Source organism: Panthera onca, chromosome D3 (genome assembly GCF_046562875.1).
Source record: "Panthera onca isolate mPanOnc1 chromosome D3, mPanOnc1 haplotype 2, whole genome shotgun sequence".
Classification (NCBI taxonomy): Eukaryota; Metazoa; Chordata; class Mammalia; order Carnivora; family Felidae; genus Panthera; species Panthera onca.
Genome location: NC_138350.1, coordinates 43,089,869 through 43,116,760, shown reverse-complemented (window position 1 = coordinate 43,116,760; position 26,892 = coordinate 43,089,869). Strand labels below are relative to the sequence as shown.

Below are 26,892 nucleotides of genomic sequence, written 5' to 3'. Positions count from 1 at the left end.
AAAAAAAAAAAAGAGGAAAGAAAGAGAAATTGAAGTCTGTAGAACTTATTGTTCTCTGCTTCCCTTTCCCTCTTCCTACCCCTTCTTTACTTCCCACCCCTAAAATACCAAGAATACTTTTATTGTGAACTGACCTCTCTGACCTGCTAAGCTTTTAAAAATTATATAATAGTTATAATTCTTTTTAACTTTTTTGACACTCCAATTTTCTTTGGTAGTATTGCATACCTTTTCCAAATAATACTTCTTTTCATAGTTTTACCACTTACATATCTACAAGTTATAATGGCAGTTAATCTTCATCTCTTCCTTGATGGTGTGGTCGCAGGGTACAAAATAGCTTGAATTTTGGCAGAAATTCCATGAGCTTCCTGATCTTATTCACTCTTAATTTAGAGGCACAGAGTATTAAGATTGTAAAATTACTTTTCCACTCATGTGAGATAGAATTGAAGAAATGACTGGAATGAGATTAAAGATAGAAGAAGAAATGAAAAGACCTAAATAACCTGTTACAGGTTAACTGCTAGCAAATGATAGTGTCAGGATTGAAATCTGTCTGACTGCAAAGCCTTAGATCTTCTGGAATACCATGTGCCATTTAACGATTTCCATTATTCAGTATTATACAAAGTAGAAGTGTAGGGAATCAACATTCTTGGCAGTTAAATTTTGGGGAGAAGAACTGGTAACGTTTATTATTAGATATGACAATACAATATTAATAATACTATGCTAAATATAATAATATGGTAATTTGCAAAACATTTTGCCATTCATGATCTCATTTGAGAAAACATACTGCCATTACCCAATCCACCTATAGCTGGTGGGAAAAGATGCAAGGTGATAACAGGGGTAATTGTCAGCTCATGTGATAACTTTTCCAGTTAGTTAAAAACAAACAAAATTTGTTGTCTGTAAGCACATAATCCAGGTTCTATATGCTATTCCAGGTTCTGTGGATTTTTTTTTTTTTAATGTTTATTTATTTTTGAGACAATGCGAGAGACAGAGTGCAAGCAGCGGAGGGGCAGACAGAGTGAGACACAGAATCTGAAGGGGGCTCCAGGCTCTGAGCTGTCAGTCCAGAGCCCAATGCAGGGCTCGAACTCACGAACTGTGAGATTATGACCCAAGCCAAAGTCGGATGCTCAACTGGCTAAGCCACTCAGGCACCCCCAGGTTCTGTGGATTAATTAAGTCTAGTGTCCTCTCTTTTAGAGTTGTACATTCTCATGGGAGAGATTATCAGTGTAGGCTTCATAAAGAAATCTAGGGCCTACCAAGCTTCAGGGTCTTAGGAATTTAGACTTTCTTAGTATTATATTGGGTTCATGTTTTAAAAACATAAACTTAAAGAAAAATTATCTTTTTATTGTAGTAAAGTACATATAACATAAAATTTACACATTTAACCATTTTTTTTTTAATGTTTATTTTGAGAGAGAATGAGCACACACGCACATGGCACTAGCTGGGGTGGGGCAGAGGGAGAGAGAGAATCCCTAGCAGGCTCCATGGTCAGCAGGGAGCCTGAAGCAGAGCTCAGTCTCACAACGTGAAATCATAAGCTGAGATGAAATCAAGAATCGGATGCTTAACTGACTGAGCCACCCAGACACCCCCCATTTTAACATTTTTAACTGTACAGAGCTCAGTCGCATTTAGCATCTTCACATTGTTGTGCAAACATCTCCAGATTTTTCTCATCATCCCAAACTAAATTTCTTTATACATTAAACAATAACTCTCCATTCTCTTTTACTCCCAGCCCCTAGTAGCCACTATGCTACTTTCTGTCTCTATGAATTTGACTGTTCTGGTTACCTCAAATAAGTGGAATCATACAATATTTATCTTTTTGAGATTGATGTATTTCTTAGCTTGCCTTCAAGGCTCATCCATGTTAGAGCATGTATCAGAATTTTGTTCCTTTTTTTTTTTTTTTTTTTAATTTTTTTTTTTTCAACGTTTTTTATTTATTTTTGGGACAGAGAGAGACAGAGCATGAACGGGGGAGGGGCAGAGAGAGAGGGAGACACAGAATCGGAAACAGGCTCCAGGCTCCGAGCCATCAGCCCAGAGCCTGACGCGGGGCTCGAACTCACGGACCGCGAGATCGTGACCTGGCTGAAGTCGGACGCTTAACCAACTGCGCCACCCAGGCGCCCCAGAATTTTGTTCCATTTTAAGGCTGAATAATATTCCATTGTTAGGACATTTTTTGATTATTGATTAATTTTCTTTTAGGTATGTTCAGATTTTTTGTTTGAAGTAAGTTTTGGTAGTTTGTGTTTTTCTAGGAATTTTGTCATTTCATCTAGGTCATCTAATACGTTGGTGTACAATTGTAGTTCTACAATTGTAGAAAAAAATTTGTAGTTTTTTCTTTTAGTGTTGTTATTTGTAAAAGGTTGGTAATTGTGTCCCTACTTTCATTTCTTTTTTTTTCCTTCTGCTATAAAACTTTTGTTTGTTTGTTTTTCGGGTTTTTTTTTTATTTATTTTTTTAATTTACATCCAAGTTAGTTAGCATATAGTGCAACAATGATTTCAGGAGTAGATTCTTTGAAATGCCCCTTACCCATTTAGCCCATCCCTCTTCCCATACTGCCTCCAGTAACCCTCTGTCCTCCATACTTAAGAGTCTCTTATGTTTTTGTCCTCCTCCCTGTTTTTATATTATTTTTGTTTCCCTTCCCTTATGTTCATCTGTTTTGTCTCTTAAAGTCCTCATATGAGTGAAGTCATATGATATTTGTCTTTCTCTAATTTCACTTAGCATAATACCCTCTAGCTCCATCCATGTAGTTGCAAATGGAAGATTTCATTCTTTTGATTGCCGAGTAATACTCCATTGTATATATATACCACCTCTTCTTTATCCATTCATCCATCGATGGATATTTGGGCTCTTTCCATACTTTGGCTATTGTTGATAGTGCTGCTATAAACATTGGGATGCATGTGCCCCTTTGAAACAGCATGCCCGTATCTCTTGGATAAATACCTAGTAGTGCAGTTGTTGGATCATAGGGTAGTTCTATTTTTAATTTGAGGAACCTCCATACTGTTTTCCAGAGTGGCTGCACCAGTTTGCATTCCCACCAGCAGTGCAAAAAGAGATCCTCTTTCTCCGCATCCTCACCAACATCTACTGTTGCCTGAGTTATTAATGTTAGCCATTCTGACAGGTGTGAGGTGGTATCTCATTGTAGTTTTGAGTTGTATTTCCCTGATGATGAGTGATGTGGAGCATTTTTTCATGTGTTGGTTGGCCATGTGGATGTAGTCTTTGGAGAAGTGTCTATTCATGTCTTTTGCCCATTTCTTCACTAGATTTTTTTTGGGGGGGTGGGTGTTGAGTTTGATAAGTTCTTTATAGATTTTGGATACTTTTTATCTGATATGTCGTTTGCAAATATCTTCTCCCATTCCTTGGTTGCCTTATAGTTTTGCTGATTGTTTCCTTCACTGTGCAGAAGCGCTTTATTTTTTGAGGTCCCAATAGTTGATTTTTGCTTTTGTTTCCCTTGACTCCAGAGACATGTTGAGTAAGAAGTTGCTGTGGCCAAGGTTAAAGAGGTTTTGGCTTCGTGGGTTTTGATGGCTTCCTGTCTTACATTTAGGTCTTTCATCCATCTTGAGTTTATTTTTGTGTATGGTGTGAGGAAGTAGTCCAGGTTCATTTTTCTGCATGTTGCTGTCCAGTTTTCCCAGCACCACTTCCTGAAGAGACTGTCTTTATTCCATTGAACATTCTTTCCTGCTTTGTCAAAGATTAGTTGGCCATACATTTGTGGGTCCATTTCTGGATTCTCTATTTTGTTCCATTGATCTGAGTGTCTGTTTTTGTGCCAGTACTGTACTGTCTTGATGATTATAGCTTAGGACTACAGCTTGAAGTCTCACTACTTTCATTTCTGATTTGTGTCTTCTGTTTTCTCCCCTTAGTCTGCTAAAAGATTTGTTGTCAATTTTGTTGATTCTTTTTTAAAAAGTAATTATTGGTTTTGTTAATTTCACTATTAATTTTCTATTCTTAATTTTGTTTATCTGCTACTCTAATCTCTGTTGTTTCTTTCCTTACGGTTGTTTCTTTCCAAACTAAGCTCTGGGCTTAGTTTGCTCTTTTTTTCCTAGTTCCTTGGGGTGACAGCTGGGCTATTGATTTGAGACCTCTCTCTTTCTCTCTTTTTAAGTTTATTTATTTTGAAAGAGAGAGCACAAGAGGGAAAGGGGCAGAGAGGAAGAGAGACAGAATCCCAAGTGGGCTCTGCACCATTAGCACAGAGTCCGATGTGGGACTCGAACTTGAACTACAAGATCATGACATGAGCCAAGATCAAGAGTTGGATGCTTATGAGGTGCCTGGGTGGCTCAGTAAGCGACAGACTTTGGCTCAGGTTAGGATCTTGCAGTTTACAAGCTGGAGCCCAACATTGGCTCTGTACTGACAGTTCGGAGCCTGGAGCCTGTTTCCGATTCTGTGTCTTCCTCTCTCTGTGTGCCCCTCCCCCTGCTTGTTTTCTCTTGTTTTCTCTTGTTTTCTCTCTCTCTCTCTCTCTCTCAATTAAATAAAACATTGAGAAAAAAAAAGTCAGATCCCCCAAGAGATCTTTCTCCTTTTTTTACATAGGCATTTACAACTAAAATTTTTCTGAGTACTGCTTTTGCAAAATCCTTTAAGTTTTGGTTGTTGTTCATTTTTATTTGTCTCAATGCATTTTTTCTAATCTCCCTTGTGATTTCTTCTTTGACTCCTTGTTTTTGTTTTTGTTTTTTTTAAAGAATATGTTATTTTAATCTCTTTGACATCAACTGTAGCAACTTCTTACTAGATACATCTCTGGAGGCAAGGGAAACAAAAGCAAAAATGAACTATTGAGACTTTATCAAGATAAAAAGCTTCTGCACAGCAAAGGAAGTAGTCAACAAAACTAAAAGACAATCTTTAGAATGGGAGAAGATATTTGCGAATGACATATCCAACAAAGGATTAGTATCTAAAATCTATAATGAACTTATCAAACTCAACACCCAAAAAACAAATAATCCAGTTAATAAATGAGCAGAAGACATGAATAGACATTTTTCCAGTGAAGACATCCAGATGGCTAACAGACACATGAAAAGATGCTCAACATCACTCATCATCAAGGAAATGCACATCAAAACTACAATGAGATACCACCTCACACCTGTCAGAATTGCTCAGACTAACAACACTGGAAACAAAAGATGTTGTCAAGGAAGTGGAGAAGGGGGAACCTTCTTACACTGTTGGTAGGAATGCAAACTGGTGCAGCCACTCTGGAAAACAGCATGGAGTTTGCTCAGGAGGTTAAAGATACAACTACCCTATGACCCAGCCATTACACTACTAGGTATTTTCCCAAAGGATGCAAAAATACTGCTTCAAAGGAATATATGCAGCCTGATGTTTACAGCAGCCTTATCAACAGTAGCCAAATTGTGGAAAGAACCCCATATGTACATCAACTGATGAATGGAAAAAGAAGATATCACACACACACAGTGGAATATTATTCAGCCACCAAAATGAATGAAATCTTTGGGTGTTTGGCTGGCTCAGTCAGAAGAGCATGTGGACTTTTGATCTCAGGGTCATGAGTTAGAGCCGCATGTGGGGTGTAGAGATTATTTAAATAAATAAATAGCTTTTTTTTTTTTTTTTAATGAAATTTGCTATTTGCAATGACGTGGATGGAGCTAGAATATATTATGCTAAGTGGAATAAGTCAGAGAAAGACACATACCATATGATTTCACTCATATGTGGAATTTAAGAAACATAACAAACGAAGAAAAAAAGAGAAACAGACCAAGAAACAGACTCTTACCTATAGAGAATGAACTGAGGGTTGCTGGATGGGACGTGGGTGGGTGATGGGTTAGATGGGTGATGGGTATTAAGGAGGGCACTTGTTGTGATGAGCATTGGGTGTTATATGTAAGTGATGAATCACTAAATTCTACTCCTGAAACTAATACTATACTGTATATAAACTAACCGGAATTTAAATAAAAACTTAACAAAAAAGAAAGCATATTATTTTCAACATACTCGTGAACCGTGTTTCTTCTATTATTGATCTTGTTTCATTCCATAGTGGCTGGTTTGTATGATTTCAGTCTCTCTAAATTGCTTAAGTTGTTTTTTTGATCTAACATATAGTTCTGGAGAATGTTTCATGTGCAGTTTGTATTCTGCTCTTGGTGGTGGAGTGAGCTTTGTACGTCTGTTACATCTAATTCATTTATGGTGTTGCTCATGTCTTGCATTTTCTTATTCATCTTCTGTTTAATTGTTTAGTTCATTTATTGAAAGTGGGTTATTGATGACCCCATTATTTTAGAACTGTCTGTTTCTCCATTTATGTCATTTTTTACTACAAATATTTTGGAGCTGTGTTGTTAATGTGTTGTTTATAATTGTTGCACCTTCTTGATGAGTTGACCGTTTTATCAATGTCATCAATATGTCCTGTTTTTCTTTGTCTCTTCTAACCATTTTACTGATTTTGTCTGATGTTAGTATAGCCACGTCAGCTCTTTTTTCCATGGAATATCTTTCATTCTTTTAACATTTTTATGTCTGTGGATCTAAAGTGACTCTACACTGCATATAATTGGATCAATTTTATTAATCCATTTTTCAGATCTCTACGTTTTATTAGTGACTAATTCATTTACATTTAAAGTGAATACTGCATGTAAAGACATCTGCCATTGTTCTATTTTCTGTATGTCTGATTTTTTTCTGTTCCTCATCTCCTACATCATTGCCTTCTATTGTATTTAATGGATTATTTTATAGTGTACTGTTTTGATTCCCTCTCTTAATTCCTTTTCCATATATTGTCATTTTCTTATTGTCATCATCCTGGGGATTATATTTAACATCCTAAACTGATAACAGTCTAGGTTGAATTGATACAGTTTACTGTCAGAAGCATACAAAAATTGCTTTTATACAGATCTATTTTCTTCTGTGTTGTTGTCACAAATTGTATCTGTATATATTCTGTGCTTATTAACATAAATTTATAATTATTTTACCCATTTTATTTTAAGTCATATAGGGGGATAAGTGGGTTTATTTTTTTTTTTAAGTGGATTATATAACAAAAATATATAAAGCTGGCTCTGACATTTATCAGTGTAGTTACTTTTATTTCTTTATTTCTTTGTAAAGGTTTGAGTTAGTGTCTAGTGTCCTTTCATTTAAACCTTAAAAACTCTAACATTTCTTGCCAGACAGGTTTACTAGCAACAAACTCCTCTTTCTTTTATCTGGGGATATCTTAATTTCCCTGCATTTTTGAAGATAATTTTGCTGGATATAGAATTCTTGCTTGACTGTTGTTTTCTTTCAGCACTTTAAATATGTCATTCCACTGCCTTCTGACCTTCAAAGTTTTTTTTTTTTTTTTTTTTTTTTTATTTTTTAACATTTTTTATTTATTTTTGGGACAGAGAGAGACAGAGCATGAACGGGGGAGGGGCAGAGAGAGAGGGAGACACAGAATCGGAAACAGGCTCCAGGCTCCGAGCCATCAGCCCAGAGCCCGACGCGGGGCTCGAACTCACGGACCGCGAGATCGTGACCTGGCTGAAGTCGGACGCTTAACCGACTGCGCCACCCAGGCGCCCCTGACCTTCAAAGTTTTTGCTTAGAAATAGGCTCTTGATCTTATTGAGGATTTCTGATGTACGATAAGTCAGTTTTCTGTTGTTTTCAAGATTCTTTGTCTTTTCAAAGTTTATTATAACATGTCATGGTGTGGATCTGAATTTCTTACTTGGAGTTCATTGAGTTCTTAAATGTATAGATTCTTAAATTTCATCAGTTGGTTAGTTTGGAGCCATTATTTCTTTAAATATTCTTTCTGCCCCTTTCTCTACTTCCCTGGGACTTTCCTAATGTATATGTTGGTATGATTTATGGTGTCCCAAAAGTTGACTTTTTCATTGTTTGCTTCTTTTCCTCTACTTGATAATTTCAGTGGTCCTATCTTTAAGTTCACTGGTTCCTCTGGCTACTCAAATCTGCTGTTGAACCCTTGTACATTTTTACTTTTAGCTATTGTACTTTTCAGTACCAGAATTTCTATTTGGTTCCCTCTTTTTCCTTTTTGGTATGTTCTATTTGTTGAGATATCATACTCCTCATTTAGTTTTTGTCCATGGTTTCCTTGAGCACATTTAAGGCAATTTATTTAAAGTCTTTGTTTAATAAATCTAATACCTGGGTTTCCTCAGAGATTTTTCTGTCATTTTCTGTGAATAGGCCTTACTTTTTCTGTTTCTTAATATGCTTTGTAATTTTTTATTAAAAACTGGACATAATAAATATTACAGTGTTATAAACTCTGGAAATCCGATTTCTCCCCTTCCAGGTTTGCTATTATTGCTTGCTGTGGGCTTCAGTCATCCATTTGTTTAGTGACTTTTCCAGACTACTTTTACAAAGTCTGTATTCTTTGTCATGTGTGATCCCCGAAGTTCCTTTTCCATTATTATCTCATTGGTCAGCCAGTTACAGTTCCTGGAATGCCAACATTTACTAGCTTCTCTCTTCATTAAACATTCCCCTGCTTGTTGCAAGTCTTTTCTTAGATTTCAGAGTTATGAAAAAGTTGCTTATTATAGTTTTTGCCTGCATAATAGTTATTTCAGTGGAAAGGTAGCTTCTTAGAGTTCCTTACTCTGCCATGTTTTTATGGCGTCACCTGGATTCTTTCTTATAGAACATGGTTCCTATATTCCCAGTTATTTATTGAAAGGTAAATTTTTATAAATAGACTACTGTATATATCAATGGTAATTCTGTAAAGCTATCTTTATACTTACTCTTATTTATTAGTTCTGATGTGATTATATGGTATCTATAAAGCCTAAATGTTGTACTTTAAAAGCAGAAGAAATACTACTTTTATAATTCTCCCAGGATTTCCCCTACTTGTACCTCAAAATTTAAACAGAATTTGTCCCATTTTAAAACTGTTCTGAAATGGCATGTTATCTGTATTTCCTTATTTATTTATTAATGTTTGAGAGAGAGCACATGTGAGCAGGGGATAAGGACAGAGGGAACAAGAGAGAGAATCTTAAGCAGGCTCCACCCTCAGTGCGGAGCCTGATACAGGGCTCAGTCTCATGAGCATGAGATCACAACCTGAACCAAAATCAAGAGTAAGGCACTTAACTGAGTCACCGAGGTGCCCCTACTGTGTTATCTATGAAAAGACTAGATACATCTGAAATAGCAAGAAAAAAATCACCAAGCATGCTCTGCTTCCTTTTAAAATCATTCTTATATGATAATTTTCAAGTAGGGTTTTTAGCCTCAACACTAGACCAGATAAGTCTTTTTGTGTGTGGCTTACCCTGAACTTTCTTGGATGTTTAGTGGTTCCCTGGTCTCTACCCACTAGATGCCAGGAGCATACCTCCCTCAGTTATAAGAGCTCAGTCATTGCCAAATGTCCCAGAGGGAGGCAAAGTTGTTTTAAAAATGGGAACCACTGTTTAAAAGTACAATTTATGCCAAGACCATAATTGGCTTACATACTTTATAAGAAGAAGCAACTTTCCTCCCACTTCATTTTACAAATTAGGCAGTTAGTAGTATTAGGAAGCTAGAATTGTCTAGTCAGGACTGCAGTTCTCCTGGTCGTTAAGAAGAGAGAATGGTGGAAAAGGTCTTTTCTCATTCATTTTTAGTTAATATTATAGCTTCTTAGGGTTAAATATGTTTCATTCTCAGATTCATCAGATATTTCACTGTATCTGTGATGTGCATTAATAGTTATTTCTTGCCTGGAATACCCAGATGATTCATTAGAAAAATGATTCCTTTATATAAAAGATTAAGACTGTGAAACCAGGTCAATTATTTTTTGTTGCTCATCTTCATCTTTTTTAAAGAAACATGAGATGATTATATCTAAAATAATTATTCAATGTTTAGTTGATATTTCCATAATGTTTTATTAATACTACTGTATCTTTAAAAAGCTTTTTCTCTAAAATGTATTTTTAGGTGTATTCTCTGTAGCCTATTCAAGTCCCAAAATAAAATAGTTGTAATATTAGTTTCATGTTATTTTCTCCCATATTATGACGATTTAAGCATTGCCGTATATACTTATTAAATGAGGGGCCTGGGTGGCTTTGTTGGCTGAGTGTCTGACTCTTGGTTTCAGTTCAGGTCATGATCTCACAGATCCTGGGTTTGAGCCCCATGTTGGTATCTGTGCTGCGGGTATGCAGACTGCTTGGGATTCTATCTCTTTGCCCCTCCCCCACTTGAGTGCACGAGCACACGCTCTCTCTCTGTCTCTCAAAATAAATAAACTTAAAATTTTTATGAGTCTTGCTCTCCATCACATTTATAACTCTCGAAGATTCTGTGTACATGTTTTGTATCTCTACCCTCTTTTCCTAACAGCCATTTCATAAATACCTCATGGAGTCATCATTTAATGACTTGATTCAGGGAAGGTAGCTAGACTGAAAATAAAATTCAAAATACATTGCTCCTTGTGACTTAGTCTTATAGAGATATTGAGTTGGGGGGAGGGGTGGATACTAACCATCTAAATTCTAGATTAATAAATATATTTCAGTACCAAATGTTATATCCAGGACTACTAAGAGGTAGGTAACCTTGATTTCTAGTTTGTTACAGAGCAGATTAACAGAATATTTCATTTGAAATCAATCAGTTTTGAGTACAATTTATTATGCTGTGGTTTCTGCAAAGTCTTTTGTAGAGTCCTGACTGTTTTTGCATATTTATATTATGGTATATTCTAAAACCTTTATACTTGCAATATTCAAATTAAACTTGAAGTATAGATGATAATTATAGGAGATAATTGTTTCATAGAATTGTAATGGTCAATATCAGTTGATTAATAGCCCTAATAAAATTGGGTGAAATAGGATTCAACCCATTTGGAATTTGGTTTGCAACTTATTTGTATGTAAGAAACTTAGTAGTTGGTATGGAATCTTTGCTTCACTTTATTTTTATATTAAATTTGAAGTAAACTACTAATTTTGTTTCCATTTTTAGCTGTAGCGCCAGTTGTACCTGATTTAAGTAGCGACATTGATACAAGTAATTTTGATGACTTGGAAGAAGATAAAGGAGATGAAGAAACATTCCCTATACCTAAAGCTTTTGTTGGCAATCAGTTACCTTTTGTAGGATTTACGTATTATAGCAATCGTAGGTAAGTATGCTAAACATTGATTTTAGGGGTAAGTACTAATTTTGTAGTCTATTATTAGGGATATCTCAAAGTCACTTTAAGAACATTTAATGGTATATGAAGAGATATCTTAATATGCCATTTTTCAGTGATGTATGATACTTGTATTATTCCATATTTCATTTCTTTTAGACTCATCCATGATCAGGATATTGTGTTTCAGAAATCATTTACTGAATGATGCACTATATATGTGTTAAAGTTACAGCAATTGGGGCGCCTGGGTGGCTCAGTCGGTTAAGCGGCCGACTTCGGCTCAGGTCATGATCTCGTGGTCCATGAGTTCCAGCCCCGCGTCGGGCTCTGTGCTGACAGCTCAGACCTGGAGCCTGTTTCAGATTCTGTGTCTCCCTCTCTCTGACCCTCCCCCGTTCATGCTCTGTCTCTCTCTGTCTCAAAAATAAATAAACATTAAAAAAAAAAAGTTACAGCAATTAATAAGTTAAAAGATTCTATTAATACTTATATTTTAGTTAATCTTGTTATCCAAAGAATTCTGGTTTTATAATACACTTTGGAAGAACATATAGTTTTCTAGCATTATCATCACTATATTGATGTTACAAAGGCCTGTAAGCTTTAGTAATTCAAAAATTAAGTGATCCCTCCCCAGAAACCACTAAATGAATTCACCATATCTTACAGCATTTAGACCTTGTGACCTTGGGCAAATAACTTCAACCTTTTGTGCTTCCATTTTCTCAAAAATAGGGATGATGATGATGATGATGGCGATGATACTTGTCTCATAGGATTATTGTAAGGGTTCATTATATCAATACAGTAGAACAGAACAATGTTTTGCATGGAATAAGCACTCACTGTTGGCTGTTATTAGTATGAGCTAATGTTAGCTTTAGTCTTCAAATGGATATGAGAAACAAATTAAACATTTAACATAATTTCAGTATGTTGAGCATTCATTCATTCATTCAAACAAACATATTTGCCAACTAATTTTTTGTCAGGTAGGGAGACAAAGATGAATAAGCATGCAGGGAGAAAGATGAATAAGATACAGTTATTAGTACCTTCTCTTAAGATGCTCATACACTAATGAGGAAATGGATATATTTTCAAGTGTAGCATTTTGTCATTGTAGTCAAAACTTTTTTATAAGACCCTATTCAGGCCAAGTTTAGAAAACAGGAAGGCAGATTAGTCCTGCCTTATGAGATTTCTCCAATAATACAACTGTAAGATAGTACTGAACACTTTTTGTTGTATCACCAACCAGGCCAGGCAGGTAGTACTTGACTTTGATTCTAAGAAAAGTCCAGTATTTTAATCCTTTTCCCACAATATTCGTGAATATGATATTGTAGCTATTTTATATTGAAATACACAGAGGAAAAAAAAATGCACAGACAAGTTTTTCAGAATGGTTTTTGCTAAAGAGTTCTTTCTTTCTGTCTTCCTGTCTGTCTATATTTTTGTACTTTTTATCACTTATCCTCTGGCTTGCTTTCTGATCAGTTGTACTATTGATATAAACACCCCCCCCCCCCCCCAGTGTTTTTGGATTTTATGTAGTTATATCAGTTAATCACTTTCTTTAGGTTTATTGATATGAAAGTAATCTTGAATTAAATAAACATTGTACATACTATTTGTAGTAAATTGTTACATGATTATTTTCTCTAGTTTTTCCTGGCATCCATATGTTGCATATTCCAAACTAATTTCTGAGTTTCTCGAAAATAGAAATTGTACTCTGTTCTTCAGTACCACCACCTTATTGCATAATATAGTGTTGTTTAGTAATTGTTTATAACATGGTTGAAGGTGTGGTTGATCTTAAAGAATCAGCAAAATACTGATTAGCCTTAGTATAAAATGTAAGTATAATTTGAATTATTGGCATGAAATAGAAAACTTCTGAAATTCTTACTCCTGAAATCCAAACATACTTTCAGTTACCAAGGGTAGAGATCTTTATTGCTGAAATACAGCGAAATGAACAAAGATTGTTAATAGTCTAAAGGTTAAACTTCTAGCTACATTTGTAATAATCTAAAACCTCTCGTAAAGAGCTATCTAAATGACCAGATTCTATATGAAAGCAACGATGTAATATACAAAAGGACTTTGGGGGGGGTGGGGGGTGGAGTGAAAGAATGAATGGATGCCTACATTTGGTGTCCTTAATTTCCAGTGCTGCATTTTGAGAAAGTTATATTATTAACTTTGCAGAGGCTAAATATTAACTTCAATTTATGTAGCATATTAAAATTTAGAAGATCTCTTAGAAAATGGTCTGATTTCCTATCTAATTCAGATTCTACTGGCATTGCCATATGCTTTTATTTACATCACATAATGTGGAATCTCACACTGAATTTCTGAGACAGTAGTTAATGGAATGAAATTGTACTACATCTAGAATTTGTCATTTGTTACATGAGACCTTTATTCTACAAACCTGCTACACAGTGCCTGAAAACTGTCTTCTGATTATTTTATTCTCTAGTTGATCTGAATAATTTTCCAAGGAAAACATAAAAATGGCATATTTTCCTTTTTTTTTTTTTTAGAACACTGTTAAAGGAACTTATCTTCTGTTTTTTACTAGTAGTGAATATGTAGTGCATTATCAGTTGCCCTAAAACAGCTAGGAAGTATATGGAGCTATTTGATATCTTTTTGAGAGTGTTCTACTGATTGACCACGGTGGCAACTATAGTGGCGGTGATGGTAGAAGTATTAATAGTGGTAGTTGTAGCATGGTAGAGGAAGTAGCAGAAGCAGTAGAAAAGACAGCAGTAGTACCTTCCCTTTATATAACATTTGAGAGCTTAGAAAATCTTTTTCATATGATCTATTTAGATGTGTTTAATAATCTCATAAGATATCTAAAGACTTCTAAAGATCACTACTATCTTATATGTTACCTACCTTTATAGTGAATATAAAGCCTTGGAGTCTCAAAAGGTTAGCAGGACATCACCAGAACTTAGGTTATGTTAACTATTTAGGCAAAAACTCTTTTTTGCCCATAAAGGCAATATCATTCTTGGCTGAAGAGTAATTTGGGGCAGAGAGAAAAGCTGTGCACATTTCTGTAGAAATCAACAATTCCTTATCCCCAATCCCTATTGCAAAAAGCTCTAAAAACTCTAAATACTTTAGTGATTTGTTTGGTGGCAAAAGCTGCCATAGCCTGCTCTCATGGCCGAAAACCTAATCTGAACTAACTCGAGACTATCTATAGTTTTTATTTATCCTACTTGGTATGAATAGTCATATGTGTGGCTGCAGGGATAGTAAGGTATATGATTACAGAGTGCTGCTCCGAGCTAACGGGGGGTTTTATTTAATGTATGTATCACTTTTATACATATGTATCTTTATATAAAATCTTTATATAAAATAAAGAGTCATGAACTTGTACTCAATTTTTCAAAAGCAGAACAAGCACAATACTAAAGCAAAAAATAAGTGTGTAGTATATGTTACTGGTTATTGAATATTGAAGAGGTTTTTGGTTCTTTTAGTTCTAAAAACTCTTTTTCTCTCAGATACTTATCTTCAGCAAATCCTAATGATAACCGAAGTAGCCCCAATGTGGATAAAAGCTTGGTATGTATTTTTGTCATATTTTTTAAAAAGTTATTTTGTGGACAGTGTGTTTTGTGTGCATGATATTAAGTACACATTAAGTAAGTAAACATATTTCTTTTGATTGTGTAGTTAGTGAACTTAAATTTTGATAGTATTTTTTAACCTACTATCTCCTTCCAATTTGATTTCTTGCCTGAATATCAAATGGGATATTTTATGTGGAGATAATTAATTAACTATAAATTGCTACACAAATTGACAGTGGCAGTCTTTCTAATCTTTAGAATTAGGAATTTATGGTAAATCAAGGTATCAGTACAGGTCTTGAGAAGAAAACAGGTAACATAAACAAAAGACTTAACTAAAGAGAGTGTTGTATATATGATGAAATATACATAACATAAAATTTACCATTTTAGCCATTTTTAGGTGTATAGTTCTGTGGTTAATGGGGGCGCCTGGGTAGTTCAGTCGGTTAAGCGTCTGACTTCGGCTTAGGTCATGCTCTTACGGTTTGTGGGTTCAAGCTCCATGTCAGGCTCTGTGCTGATAGCTCAGAGCCTGGAGCCTGCTTTGGATTCTGTGTCTCCCTCTCTCTCTGCCCCTCTCCCACTTGTGCTCTGTCTCTCTCAAAAATAAATTCAAAAACATTTAAAAAAAAAACCACCTTCACATTGTTTTCTACCACCATCTATCTCCAGAATTTTTCTTCATCCCAAACTAAAACTTTGTGCACATTAAACTCTTTATTCCACTACCCCCAGCCCTGAGTAATCACTATCCTACTTTCTCTGTCTCTATGAATTTGACTATTCTAGACACCTCATGTAAGTGGAATCGTACAATATTTGACTTTTTGTGATTGGGTTATTTCACTTAGCCATGGTTTCTCCATGTTGTAACATGTTTCAGAATTTGATTCCTTTTTAAGGCTGAACATATCACATTCTGTGTATACACTACATTTTGTTCGTTCATTAAAAGAGAGTTTAGTGAAAGGACTATTTACAGTGCCATGAGCAGGGTCAAGAGGAGCAATAAATAAAGGCTGTGAAAATACCCATTGATCAACAATAGTGGGAAACTATTGTCCCTAGTTTGAAAGGACAGGGAGAGACAGGTATTGTTGCCATAGTTCAGAAAAACCTAGCATCATCAAAGAGGAACATAGAATGTAGAACACTGCTATCACCACAGTAAGGCAATAAAAAGGTGGGGAGAATGAATACTTTCATTATCCCCACCTTTTGATTTCCTACTGGTGTCTCCCATTTATTAAAGTAGGACAGTAAACCCAGGTAATGCGGTCTATAGATTTCAAGCCAAAGGAAGGGTTGATTTCAAGGAGCATGGATTTCATGGCTAGAAAAGAGAGAAAGCAAATGGGAGAATAACCAGTATAGTCAGCACCATCTAATTTGTCCACTGAAAATTACTGTTATAAGTAATTATTAGAGACAGGAGTCCTTTTTATTGTCCATATAGCTCATGTTCATGGGACAGAGGTTAAAAAATCTTACTTAGATTTGAGAAGGTCCTTTAGAGTTGACCAGGACTTTTCTTAAAAATACTAAAAACAGTTGGGGCACCTGGTTGGCTCAGTTGGTAGAGCATGAGACTCTCAATCTTGGGGTCTTGAGGTCAAGCCCCATGTTGGGCATAGAGCTTACTTAAAAAAATATGTTAGAAATAATTATTTGGCCATCCTTGGAGAGTTCTTTGAACTCTGTGTATTGTGGCCTACATATTATTAACTGAGGAGGGGAGTGTAAGTAGCAATCATGTTTTAAAAGCTGATGTAATTCTCTTGCTTCTTAATATATTTACTCTTAAATGTAAGATTGAACAGGTGATGTGAAGGGAAAGTGGAAAAAGGGAGAGTGAACTGTGTGAGTACCTGTTAGCTGTTTTGACCATCTATGTCTTTTAAATTCTCATCCTATTAGAGCTATTCAAGTTACATAGTTAACAAGGGCTCAGAAATCTTTAAAGTTAAAGAATCTTTGACCTAGGGAATGTGACAATAAGGAGCTGCTGTAACCCAGCTCTCATGTATTACTTATCTGTGGGATTAGTGATACATCGGGCTTCAAAGAATATTTAGTGGAATTGTGTTTTCTTTGGGCTGATCTTGTTCAATGGTGATTGCCAGAAGTTTCTGTCAGTGGCTGCTGCTACCTTTTATCTTTTGCTCTGGTAAGAAAGATCACAGGGGAAGAAGAAAAATTTGATGTGCCTACTATATCTGTTAACAGCTAAATACAAAAGTCAGCTGATGTAATTTTCAACTCTTCCTTGAAAGCCTTCCAGCAAATGCTAATGAACAGCTTTGCAATTGACAAATATAATGAATAATTTTCATTCCTATCTTATTTTTCTTTTTTGCTGCAAATGACACTGATTAATCAGTTCCTCCTTCTATGAACTTTTGTAAACCTTTCATGTTCCCCTTCTTTCTTTTTTTCTTCCCACCTGTGTAGATTTTATTTTCCATCCCTTTGGCAGGATCTCTTCCCCCTTCTCCTCTTCTCTCCTCTTCTTCTCTCCCTCCCCTTTAATTATTAAATGTTTCTCAGGATGATTCTGATCTTGGCTCTCTGCTCATTTTTTGTAGGTAATCTCATGTGTGTGCAGCTTGCTCCTCTGAACTCCAAAGCTGTATCTCTCTTGTCTGTCTGTCTCTCTCTCTCTCTCTTTTCTCTCTCCTCGCCTCTTCCCCTCTCTCTCTCTCTCTCTCTCTCTCTGATTGGATTTCCTTTCCTGTCCTTCTGTCAGGCACAAGCACTTCATCCTATGCCAGAGCTAAACTCATCCTCTCTCTGTCCCCTCCCAAGCAGCTCTTATGTGTTCCATATCTTTTGTAATGGTACTCTGTTCTTTCTCTGTCTGTCTTTCTCTTTCTTTCTTTCTTTCTTTCTTTCTTTCTTTCTTCTGTTGACATTTTTTTTCAGAATCCCACTTTTTAATTTTTTAATTAGTTTTAAAAAACGTTTATTTTTGAGACAGAGGGAGAATGAACAGAGGAGGGGCAGAGAGAGAGGGGGACAGAGCATCCAAAGGAAGCTCTGTGCTGACAGCAGAAAGCGTAATCTGGGGCTTGAACTCATGAACCATGAGATCATGACCTGAGCCGAAGTCAGATGCTTAACCAACTGAGCCACCCAGGTGCCCCATCCCACTTTGATTTTTAAAAAATTTGTATTATTGAAGTACAGTTGACATACAATGATACATTAGTTTCAGGTGTACAATATAGTGACTTGACAATTCTATACATTACTCGATGCTCACTATAATAAGTGTAGTTACCAACTGTCATCATACATGTTATTATGTTATTGACTATTCCCTATGCTGTACTTTTTTGTCTCTTATTTCTAATCAGTTATTAGGTTAATTCTGCCTTCTGAATGACACAGTTATCCATTTCCTCCTCTTCATTCCTACAGCCTCTGCCTCATATCAAACCTATATGCTTTTTTGCTTGAACTGTCTCAAAAGCCTGTGAACTGGTTACTTTGAGTAGAATTTCTCTTCCCTCTATTCTTTTCACCTTATTGTTACTGAAGTGGCATTTCTAAAATGCAGAAACTAATAATAATAATAATAATAATAATAATAATAATAATAATGTTGCCTAGGTGACTCTGTCAGTTGGGTGTCCAGCTTTTGATTTCGGCTAAGGTCATGGCCCTAAGGTTGTGGGATTGAGCCCTATGCTCAACGTAGAGCCTACTTGAGATTCTCTCTCTATTTCTCTCTCTCTCTCTCTCTCTGTCTTCCCCCCCCCCCCACCGTCTCTCTCTGTCCCCCTCCCCCTGCTCCTCTCCCCCACTTGCATTCTCTCTGTCTCTCTAAAGTAAAATGCAGATACTATATTGTTTCCCTTTTTAAAATGCTTATAGGTTAAAGTCCCTAACTCCTATTTTTGCATACAAGAATCATGGCCTCACTCACCTTTTCAGATTTTATGTGACTCATTCTCTCTGTTCTGGGCTCTGCCTATATTTGATTTCTTCCCATTTCCAAAATATATCACGTTTTCTTTCACCTCTCTACTTTTGGACTCATTCATTCTGGCTAAAATGCCTTTCTTCTACCACCTTTTCTGCTTAGTAAATATCTCTCATATTTTAAGTCTCATTTCAAACATTACATTTTTGTGGCAGAATTAGACATGACCTCTTCCCTCCTTTGGAACACCTCATATATAACTTTATCATCACTACATTATATTGTAATATTTGTGTGTATGTCTTTGGATTATTGTAGGTTCTTTTCACCCTCCTATTCCTCTGTGCCTCTCTGTTTAACTCTTAGCTTCATAAGCACAGGGACCAAATCTTTTTAATTTTTTGTATTACTAATGTCTACCACAGTGCCTGACATATTTGTAGGTGTTGAAAAAATGCTTATTAAATTAATAATAAATTCAGATTGAAAGGAAAGGGGTAAGATTGAACCAAATAATTTATTCTTGAGTAGGTATAGAATAACATAAACTTGTTATTTTTAAGTTCTCTATGAATATTCTTAGTAGGATGAGTTTTGTTTTGTTTTTGATTAAAGCAGGAAAATTTGCAAAAAACAATTTATAAGCTGGAAGAACAACTGCATAATGAAATGCAATTAAAAGATGAAATGGAGCAGAAGTGCAGGTGAGAATATACTTTGTATGTTTTTAACATTAAAGGTTGTACAGCAAATACTTTTTTTAAAACTTGCCTTCTATAAAACAGTTGAAAATTAATCAGAAATAAGATGGCGATATACGGTTACTGCTTATGTACATTCAATGAAGAATGTCTTGCCTAGAATTGGAAAGTAATATTTATGTTGGCATTAGTTATAGACATATTGTCCTCAGGATAGTTAAAGTGTATTTGTTCCTGGAAGTCTTTATTAAAAAACTATAGTGCCGATTCACTTAGTGCTTGATTTATTACTTTTTTCCTCCCATTTTAATTAGCTGACTGAAAAGGCAAATTAGATTACATTAAATGATGTGCTTTTTAAAATGTAAATGTTAAATATTAAAATTCACTAAATCTAATAAGAGCCTGTATATTTATGAAATATGTAATGATGAATATTATTTAAAATAACCTGGCACAATGCTGAGTTACTTATTAACTAAAACAATAACTTGATATTTTTTGTGGATACTATTGAATAAATTAAATAAGTAACACATTCAATAATAGATAACATTCAACAAATGGAATTGGAAAACTGGCATTTTTGTGATTGGGCCAAAGAGGAAACAAGTAAAACTCTTATTGCATACCATTCCTGATAGACTAAATACATTAGTATATAGTGCAAACTTTTTTCAGAAAAGCACTTACATATTAGGAAATAATTAACTGATCTCAGGATTTGGAAGGAATTTCTAAGTATAAAATATGGAAATGCATAAATGTTGAGAAGTTTCTACATCCAAAATTAAACTAATGATAGTGGCAATGGAAATCAATTTGAGGAAGTAATAGGAATGGCCAAAGTGGTCTGTAATGATAAGGAAAATGTTAGAGGAGAGGAATGGGGGTGGAAAGATAAACAGAATATAGATCTTGGTGGACTCTGTTTTTAACAAGCTAAGAAATTTGGAACTTATCCTAAGATGGTGGAAAAACATTGAAAGTTATTAAGCTTAAAAAATTGATCAAATTTGCTTTTTAAAAAGAACACTCTAGTTAGTTGGCAGCACTTGACATTTATTCAACTAAATGGGAATGAAGGAGGAAGATGAGTCAAGGATGGTTCCTAGGTCATGTCCTTTCTTAGGGACACTTACAGTAGGAAGAAATTAATATTATAGGTAAGGGTGTGGAGCAGAGGGAGTAACATTTTGGGCTGAGTGATGTATTTGATGAAACATACATGTGAAACATTGCATATGCAGATTTGAAGCTCAGAATTCTGTTCAGAGCCAAAGAAAACAAAATGTGATGGAGATAATACACTCTTAGTTTATCTCAACTTTTCACCTTACTTGTTAAGTGGTATATTTACTGATCCATATATGCCACCTTTCTCTTCACTATGCAATCTTGTATAAAGGTTAAGTGGCTAATTTTTGTTTATTAGCAAGTATTGCATTAGGAAGTTCAGGGATCCTTAATCTGGAATCCATAGGGTCCCTCCCACAAAGGATCCATGGATGAATTCAAGGTCCTTAAACTTGGATGAGAAAAAGTATTTTCCCTAACTTATAACTGATATTCAACATTTCCTTCCACTATGAACAAAAGCAGTTATCTACATCTATTAGCAGTAGCTAAATTTTTTTATTACTAATAGATACTACAAATATTTTTATTTATTATAGTTTATCATTTGTGCTCATCACTACTTTGAAATTACTGCTGCTAGATCTTGTGATTTAATATATTAATAAAGAAGCCACACATATTCCTGAAACACATTTTTTTAAAAAAGACTATATTTAATATATTTTTGGCTTTTTTAAATCCTTTTTTGCTTTAAAATATATTATTCTGAGAAAAACCCACAGGCTTTACCAGAGTGCCAAAGGGGATCCACAGCACAAAAACAGTTAAGACATCTTAGTTAAACGGAAAAGTAAAGAATGTGGTGTTGCACCCCTGAGCAATAAAAAGATAAACATATTTCTAATCTATATTGCTTTTGTTTTTACAGAACTTCAAACATAAAACTAGACAAGATAATGAAAGAATTGGATGAAGAGGTACTTTTGTTTTCTAATCAGAAGTTTCCCTGTTTGAGAGTTTTTCCTCTTTCAGATTGTTTTGTTTTCTAAGAAAATTGCATTGGAACTTTATAGGTTTAAATACAGAACAAAGTCAGAGAACTATGATGAAAGCCTCACTTTGGAGCTGTAGGTTCAAGTGATACAGATTAGATTAAACTTCAGTTTCCTTTGTGTAGTTTTATGCTAGAACCATGTTGAAATTTTAGTACATAAATTTCATTTCAATTGTTCTTACTTAACATTTAAAAAGTGAGAAAGGAAAAGAGAATCAAATGGGATCCGAACTACATCAGAAAGAGACTGACAAATAGGAAGGAGGAAAGAATACAATTTAAAAAGGACTGACATTAACATAAGTTTATGTGATCAAATGAGTAATATATTGATTTTAGAATCATTCATGTTTTCTATGGTCACCTAGCAAGAAGTTTTTGTTACCAAGGAAAAATTTCATGATTCAGATGTTTGTTTGCAAATATATAATACATTGTCATTCCTTTTGATAAGCTTATAGATATCTTTCTACTCTGTGTATAAAGAGTACCCTTCAAAGAAATATACTTTCTATGGCCTTCTTATTGATCACTTCCTTTGTTGTTGTTGTTTTGTTTTTGGGGTTTTTTTGTTTGTTTTTTTAGTTAATCTTTCTGGTGGTTTTTGTGCTATCTTAATTTTCTCTTGAGGAATAGTATCTGTCAGTTTTTTTTTTTCATTTGTAGCTTTGTATATGCATATTTATGTAATACATATACATGTTATGCATATATGTATAATATTTTGCCAACTTGCCATTGGTCAGTGTATAATTAGTACTATTTATTTAAGTCTCTTTAAGAAATCCATTTTGCAAATCCTCAGCTTTGGGTATTTCATTTCTAAAAAACAGGTAAAATTCAAGTATGCTAAGTTTAAGATCAGTCCACTAAGAAAATAATAATATTCATAAATTTGTATCTGCCAAATAGACCTACAAAATATGTGAAGTAAAAGCCAATAAAACTGAAAAGATGAATAGACAGATCCATTATTATCACTGGAGACTTCAGTATCTATCACTCTCTAGACAGAGAATCCACAAACCTATAGGAAAGCTCAACCACACCATCAACCAACAAGATATGTTTAACATTTGTAGAATCCTCTGCCTGACAACAGTAAAATATACATTCTTTGCAAGCATTCAAGGAATACATACCAACATAGACCATATCCTGAGCAAACTTCTGCAAAAAAAAAAAAAATTAAAATTATACAGAATGTGTTCTCTGACCAAAATGTAATCAAACTAGAATGACTAATATATCAAGCAATTCTGCAAACATATGGAAACTAAACAACACAGTTCTAACTAATCCATAGGTCAAAGAATACTTCTAAACGGGAATGAAAGGTTATGTTGGAATGTTAATTACATCTCATTACATTAGAGTTATGGCTCTTATTAAAAAAAAATGAAATCTTGCCATTTGCAACAACCTATATGGGCCCAGAGGGTTATATGCTAAGTGAAATAAGACAGAGAAAGACAGTTACCATATAATTTCACTTATATATGGAATCTGGAAAACAAACAAAAAAACAGACTCAAATACAGAGAACAAACTGATGGTTGCTGGTGATATGGGTAAAATTGGTGAAGAGGGTTAAGAGGTGCAAACTTCTAGTTACAAAATCATGGAGATGAAATGCACAGCATAGGAAATATAGTCAGTAATATTGTAATAACATTGTATGGTGACTATACTTACATGGTGAGCATGGAGTAATGTATAGAACTGTCATATCACTGTGCTGTACACCTGAAAAACTAATAGTTGTGTGTCAACTATACAATAATAAAATAAGTTATGGCTCTTCATCTTTAAAAAAAAATTTGAACAGTGAAAATGAAAATAAAACATCAAAATTTGTGGGATGCAGCTAACATAGTGTTCTAAGATAAATTTATGCAGTAAAGGCATACATTAGAAAAGACGAAAAATCTCAAATCAGTCATCTAAGCACCTACCTCAAGAACTTAGAAGAGTAAAATCAAAGCAAAAAGAAGGGAAGAGAAATAAAGATAAGAGTAGAGATCAGTGGAATTGAAAATAGAAAAACAATAGAGAAAATCAATGAAAACAGAAAGCTAGCTATTTGGAAAATTGACAGACCTTTAGCAAGATTGATAAAGGAAAAAGAGGACACAAATGATCAGTATCAGGAATAAAACAGGGCAAGCATATCACTATAGTCCCTCCAGATACCAAAAGGATCATAAAGGAATACTATAAACAATTCTAAACATGTAAGTGTGAAATCTAGGTGGAATGTAATAATTCTGCCAAAAATACAAATTACCACAACTCACACAATGTGAAATAGATTAGTTGAATAGTCCTATATAACTATTAAAGTGAATTCATAATTTAAAAGTTTCCCAAAAAGTAATCTTCCAGGACCAGGTGGTTTTACTAGAGAGTTCCACCAAATGTTTTAAAAAGAATTAATACCAATTCTACACTATCTCTTCCAGAAAATATAAGAGAAGGGAACATTCCCCAGTGAGTTTTATGAGACTAGAATTACCCAGATGACAAAATCTAACAAAGACAGTACTACGAAGAAAATCATAAATCAGTGTCTCTCATTTACAGCCAACTGATTTTTTTACAAAGGTGCAAAAGCAATTTAATGGAGGAAAGAGTTTTTTAACAAGTGGTGCTGGAGCAATTAGATATTCATAGACCAAGACATGAACCTCAACTTAAGTCTCATACTTTATGCAAAAATTAATTCAAGATGGGTCATATTTAAAGGTAAACATGAAAATATAAAACTTTTAGGAAAAAAAAAATAAGTGAAAACCCTAGGGATCTACAGCTTGGTGAAAAGTTCTTAGACATGACACCACAAACATGATCCACATGAAGAAAAGTATTCAACAATTTGGACTTCATGAGAATTAACAATATTTGTTCTGTGAAAGAACATGATAAGAGGATGAAATGACAAGAAATAGATTGGGAAAAAAATATTTGCAAACTATGTATATCACAAAGGACTCTATCTAGAATAAAGAACTCTAAAGCTCAGCAGTTGAATAAACAAATAATCCCATTTGAAAATTGGCAGAAGACATGTCATTCATCAGAGTGAATGACAAACATATGAAGAGATGCTCAATATCATTAGCCATGAGGGAAATGCAAATTAAAACCACCATGAGAAATCACTTTATAATCATTAGAGCAAGTAAAATAAAAAATAGCATCAATACCAAAACTGGCAAGAATATAGAAAAACTATCACTCATGCATTGCAAATGGGAATTTAAAATTGTACAGCCAATCTGGAAAATACTGCTGCAGTTTCCTAAAATACTAAGCATGCATCTACCAGGCGACCCAGCAATTGCACTTGTGGGCATTTATCCTAGGGAAAAAAAAACCAAAAAAACTTATATCCTTAAAAAACCTGTATACTGCTGTTCATAATAGCCTTATTTGTAATGCCAAAAACTAGAAATAATCAAAATGTCCTACCATAGGTGAATGGTTGAACGAACTTTGATACATTTATACCATGGAGTACTACTCAGCAACAAAAAGGCATGAACTATTGATACAACAACTTGGATGGATCTTGTGGGCATTATATTGAGTGTAAAAAGCCATTCCCAAAAGGTCCATACTGTGTGATTCCATTAATGTATTCTCAAAGAAAGTCAAAATTACACACATGGAGAACCTATTACTGGTTGCCAGGAATGTGGGTGGTGGGAGAAGGGCAGCTTCTAAGCTCTTAAGTAGTGGCTGGCTGGAAGGAGATCTTGTGCCAATGGAACAGTTCTGTATCTTGATTGCGATGGTGGTTCCATGAATCTACACATAAGCTAAAATAACAGAAACATACATACCTTATACCAGTATCAATTTCCTGATTTTGTTACTGTGCTGATGTTACATAAAATGTATCTATTAGGGGAAACTGAGTGGAAGAGTACAAGAAACCTCTCTGTGGTATCTTTGCAACTTCCTGAAATCAAAATTTAAAAATGAAAAGAATTAAAAGTTAGAATGATAAAATCTCAGAATTGGAAAGATCTTGGATGATCTCTGCAAATTTTACTAAACCTAACAGCATTGTCCTTAAAACATGAGTTTTGCTTAATGATGGGAAAGCCCAGAAAAACACTATAACGGAGATTTTCCCAGTGTGGAGTCTTAAAAAAATGAAGCTTCAAAAGCATGGAAGTGGTAACTCAGAAAAAAAAGATAAATTTTTAATTTGTGAAGGTTTGGCTATTTTTTTTTTCTTTAACCCTCCCCTCCCCTGCAGTTTTATTTTCTAAAGTAAGTGTCTCCTTCATTACTTTTTAAATATGCATTACTGGGTAGATACATAGAACATTTTAGAAAAGGTAAGTTGTTGAGACAGGAAGAGGGCTAAAGGAGACACATAGGGACTAGTGAACTTACTACACACACTAGCATTTTGTACCATTTGAGTTTTGCACCATTTAATTATCAAATGTGTAATTATTATCTTTCATATTTATATCTTTAATTTAGGATTATAAATCAAAATATTGGTAATGGAATGCAGTGTGGTCATCTTAAACTAATAAAGCAGCTTTCTGATAAGATTCATAGTTTTTTATATTCATGGATTTAAAAATCTGAAAATTTTCCATATCTAGTTTGAATAAGGGGATTCTCTCAGTCTTCCTATAAAGCAAGCTAATTCTATTTTTAGAAAGTTGTCGTTACAGGTACTTTCTGATTTTGAAACAAAAAAAGAATCCATCTTAAGTCTTCTTTTTTTAAAATTTATTTATTTATTTTGAGAGAAAGAGAGGGAAGGAGGGAGAGAACCCCAAGCTGACAGCACAGAGTCTGACACAGGGCTCAATCTCACGAACCGGAAGATCATGGCCTGAGCCAAAATCAAGAGTCAGATGCTTAACCAACTGAGCCATCCAGGCACCCCATTGTGTGTTTTATTTTAAAAGAATATAGTATTCCTATAAATAAATAAAGAGTTTAATTGCAGTGGTGACTTTTATCATTATGTTTACAGGGAAATCAAAGAAGAAACCTAGAGTCTACAGTGTCTCAGATTGAGAAAGAGAAAATGTTGCTACAGCATAGAATTAATGAGTACCAAAGAAAAGTAGAACAGGAAAATGAGAAGAGGAGAAATGTAGAAAATGAAGGTAAACTGTTTCTACTTTTGAAAAACACTGAAATTTCTGGCTAACACTATACTTGAGGTCTTTGTCATGAGGTGTCTTAAGGTTAGGGC

At 34.6% G+C, this 26,892-nt stretch overlaps 1 protein-coding gene and 1 long non-coding RNA gene across 5 annotated transcripts in view; one reads left to right on the top strand and one right to left on the bottom strand.

The window, feature by feature from the left end:
- ROCK1 (Rho associated coiled-coil containing protein kinase 1) overlaps positions 1–26,892 on the top strand; it is a 162,384-nt gene that overhangs the window by 72,410 nt on the left and 63,082 nt on the right. For 3 of the 4 annotated variants that reach the window (XM_060613398.3, XM_060613396.2, XM_060613399.2), the window contains 5 exons: positions 11,111–11,270; positions 14,828–14,888; positions 19,440–19,528; positions 21,534–21,582; positions 26,668–26,803. In XM_060613398.3, the coding sequence (XP_060469381.1) occupies positions 11,111–11,270; positions 14,828–14,888; positions 19,440–19,528; positions 21,534–21,582; positions 26,668–26,803 (495 nt within the window). The remainder of the gene's footprint in view (positions 1–11,110; positions 11,271–14,827; positions 14,889–19,439; positions 19,529–21,533; positions 21,583–26,667; positions 26,804–26,892) is intronic. The other variant, XM_060613397.2, reaches the window with a different exon arrangement.
- The window catches only part of LOC132665829 (uncharacterized), a 47,659-nt gene continuing 37,741 nt past the window's right edge, over positions 16,975–26,892 (bottom strand). Inside the window, exons 2-3 of the long non-coding RNA XR_009604298.2 lie at positions 22,802–22,829; positions 16,975–17,063 (exon numbers count right to left, since the gene is read on the bottom strand). This is a non-coding gene — a long non-coding RNA (uncharacterized LOC132665829). The remainder of the gene's footprint in view (positions 17,064–22,801; positions 22,830–26,892) is intronic.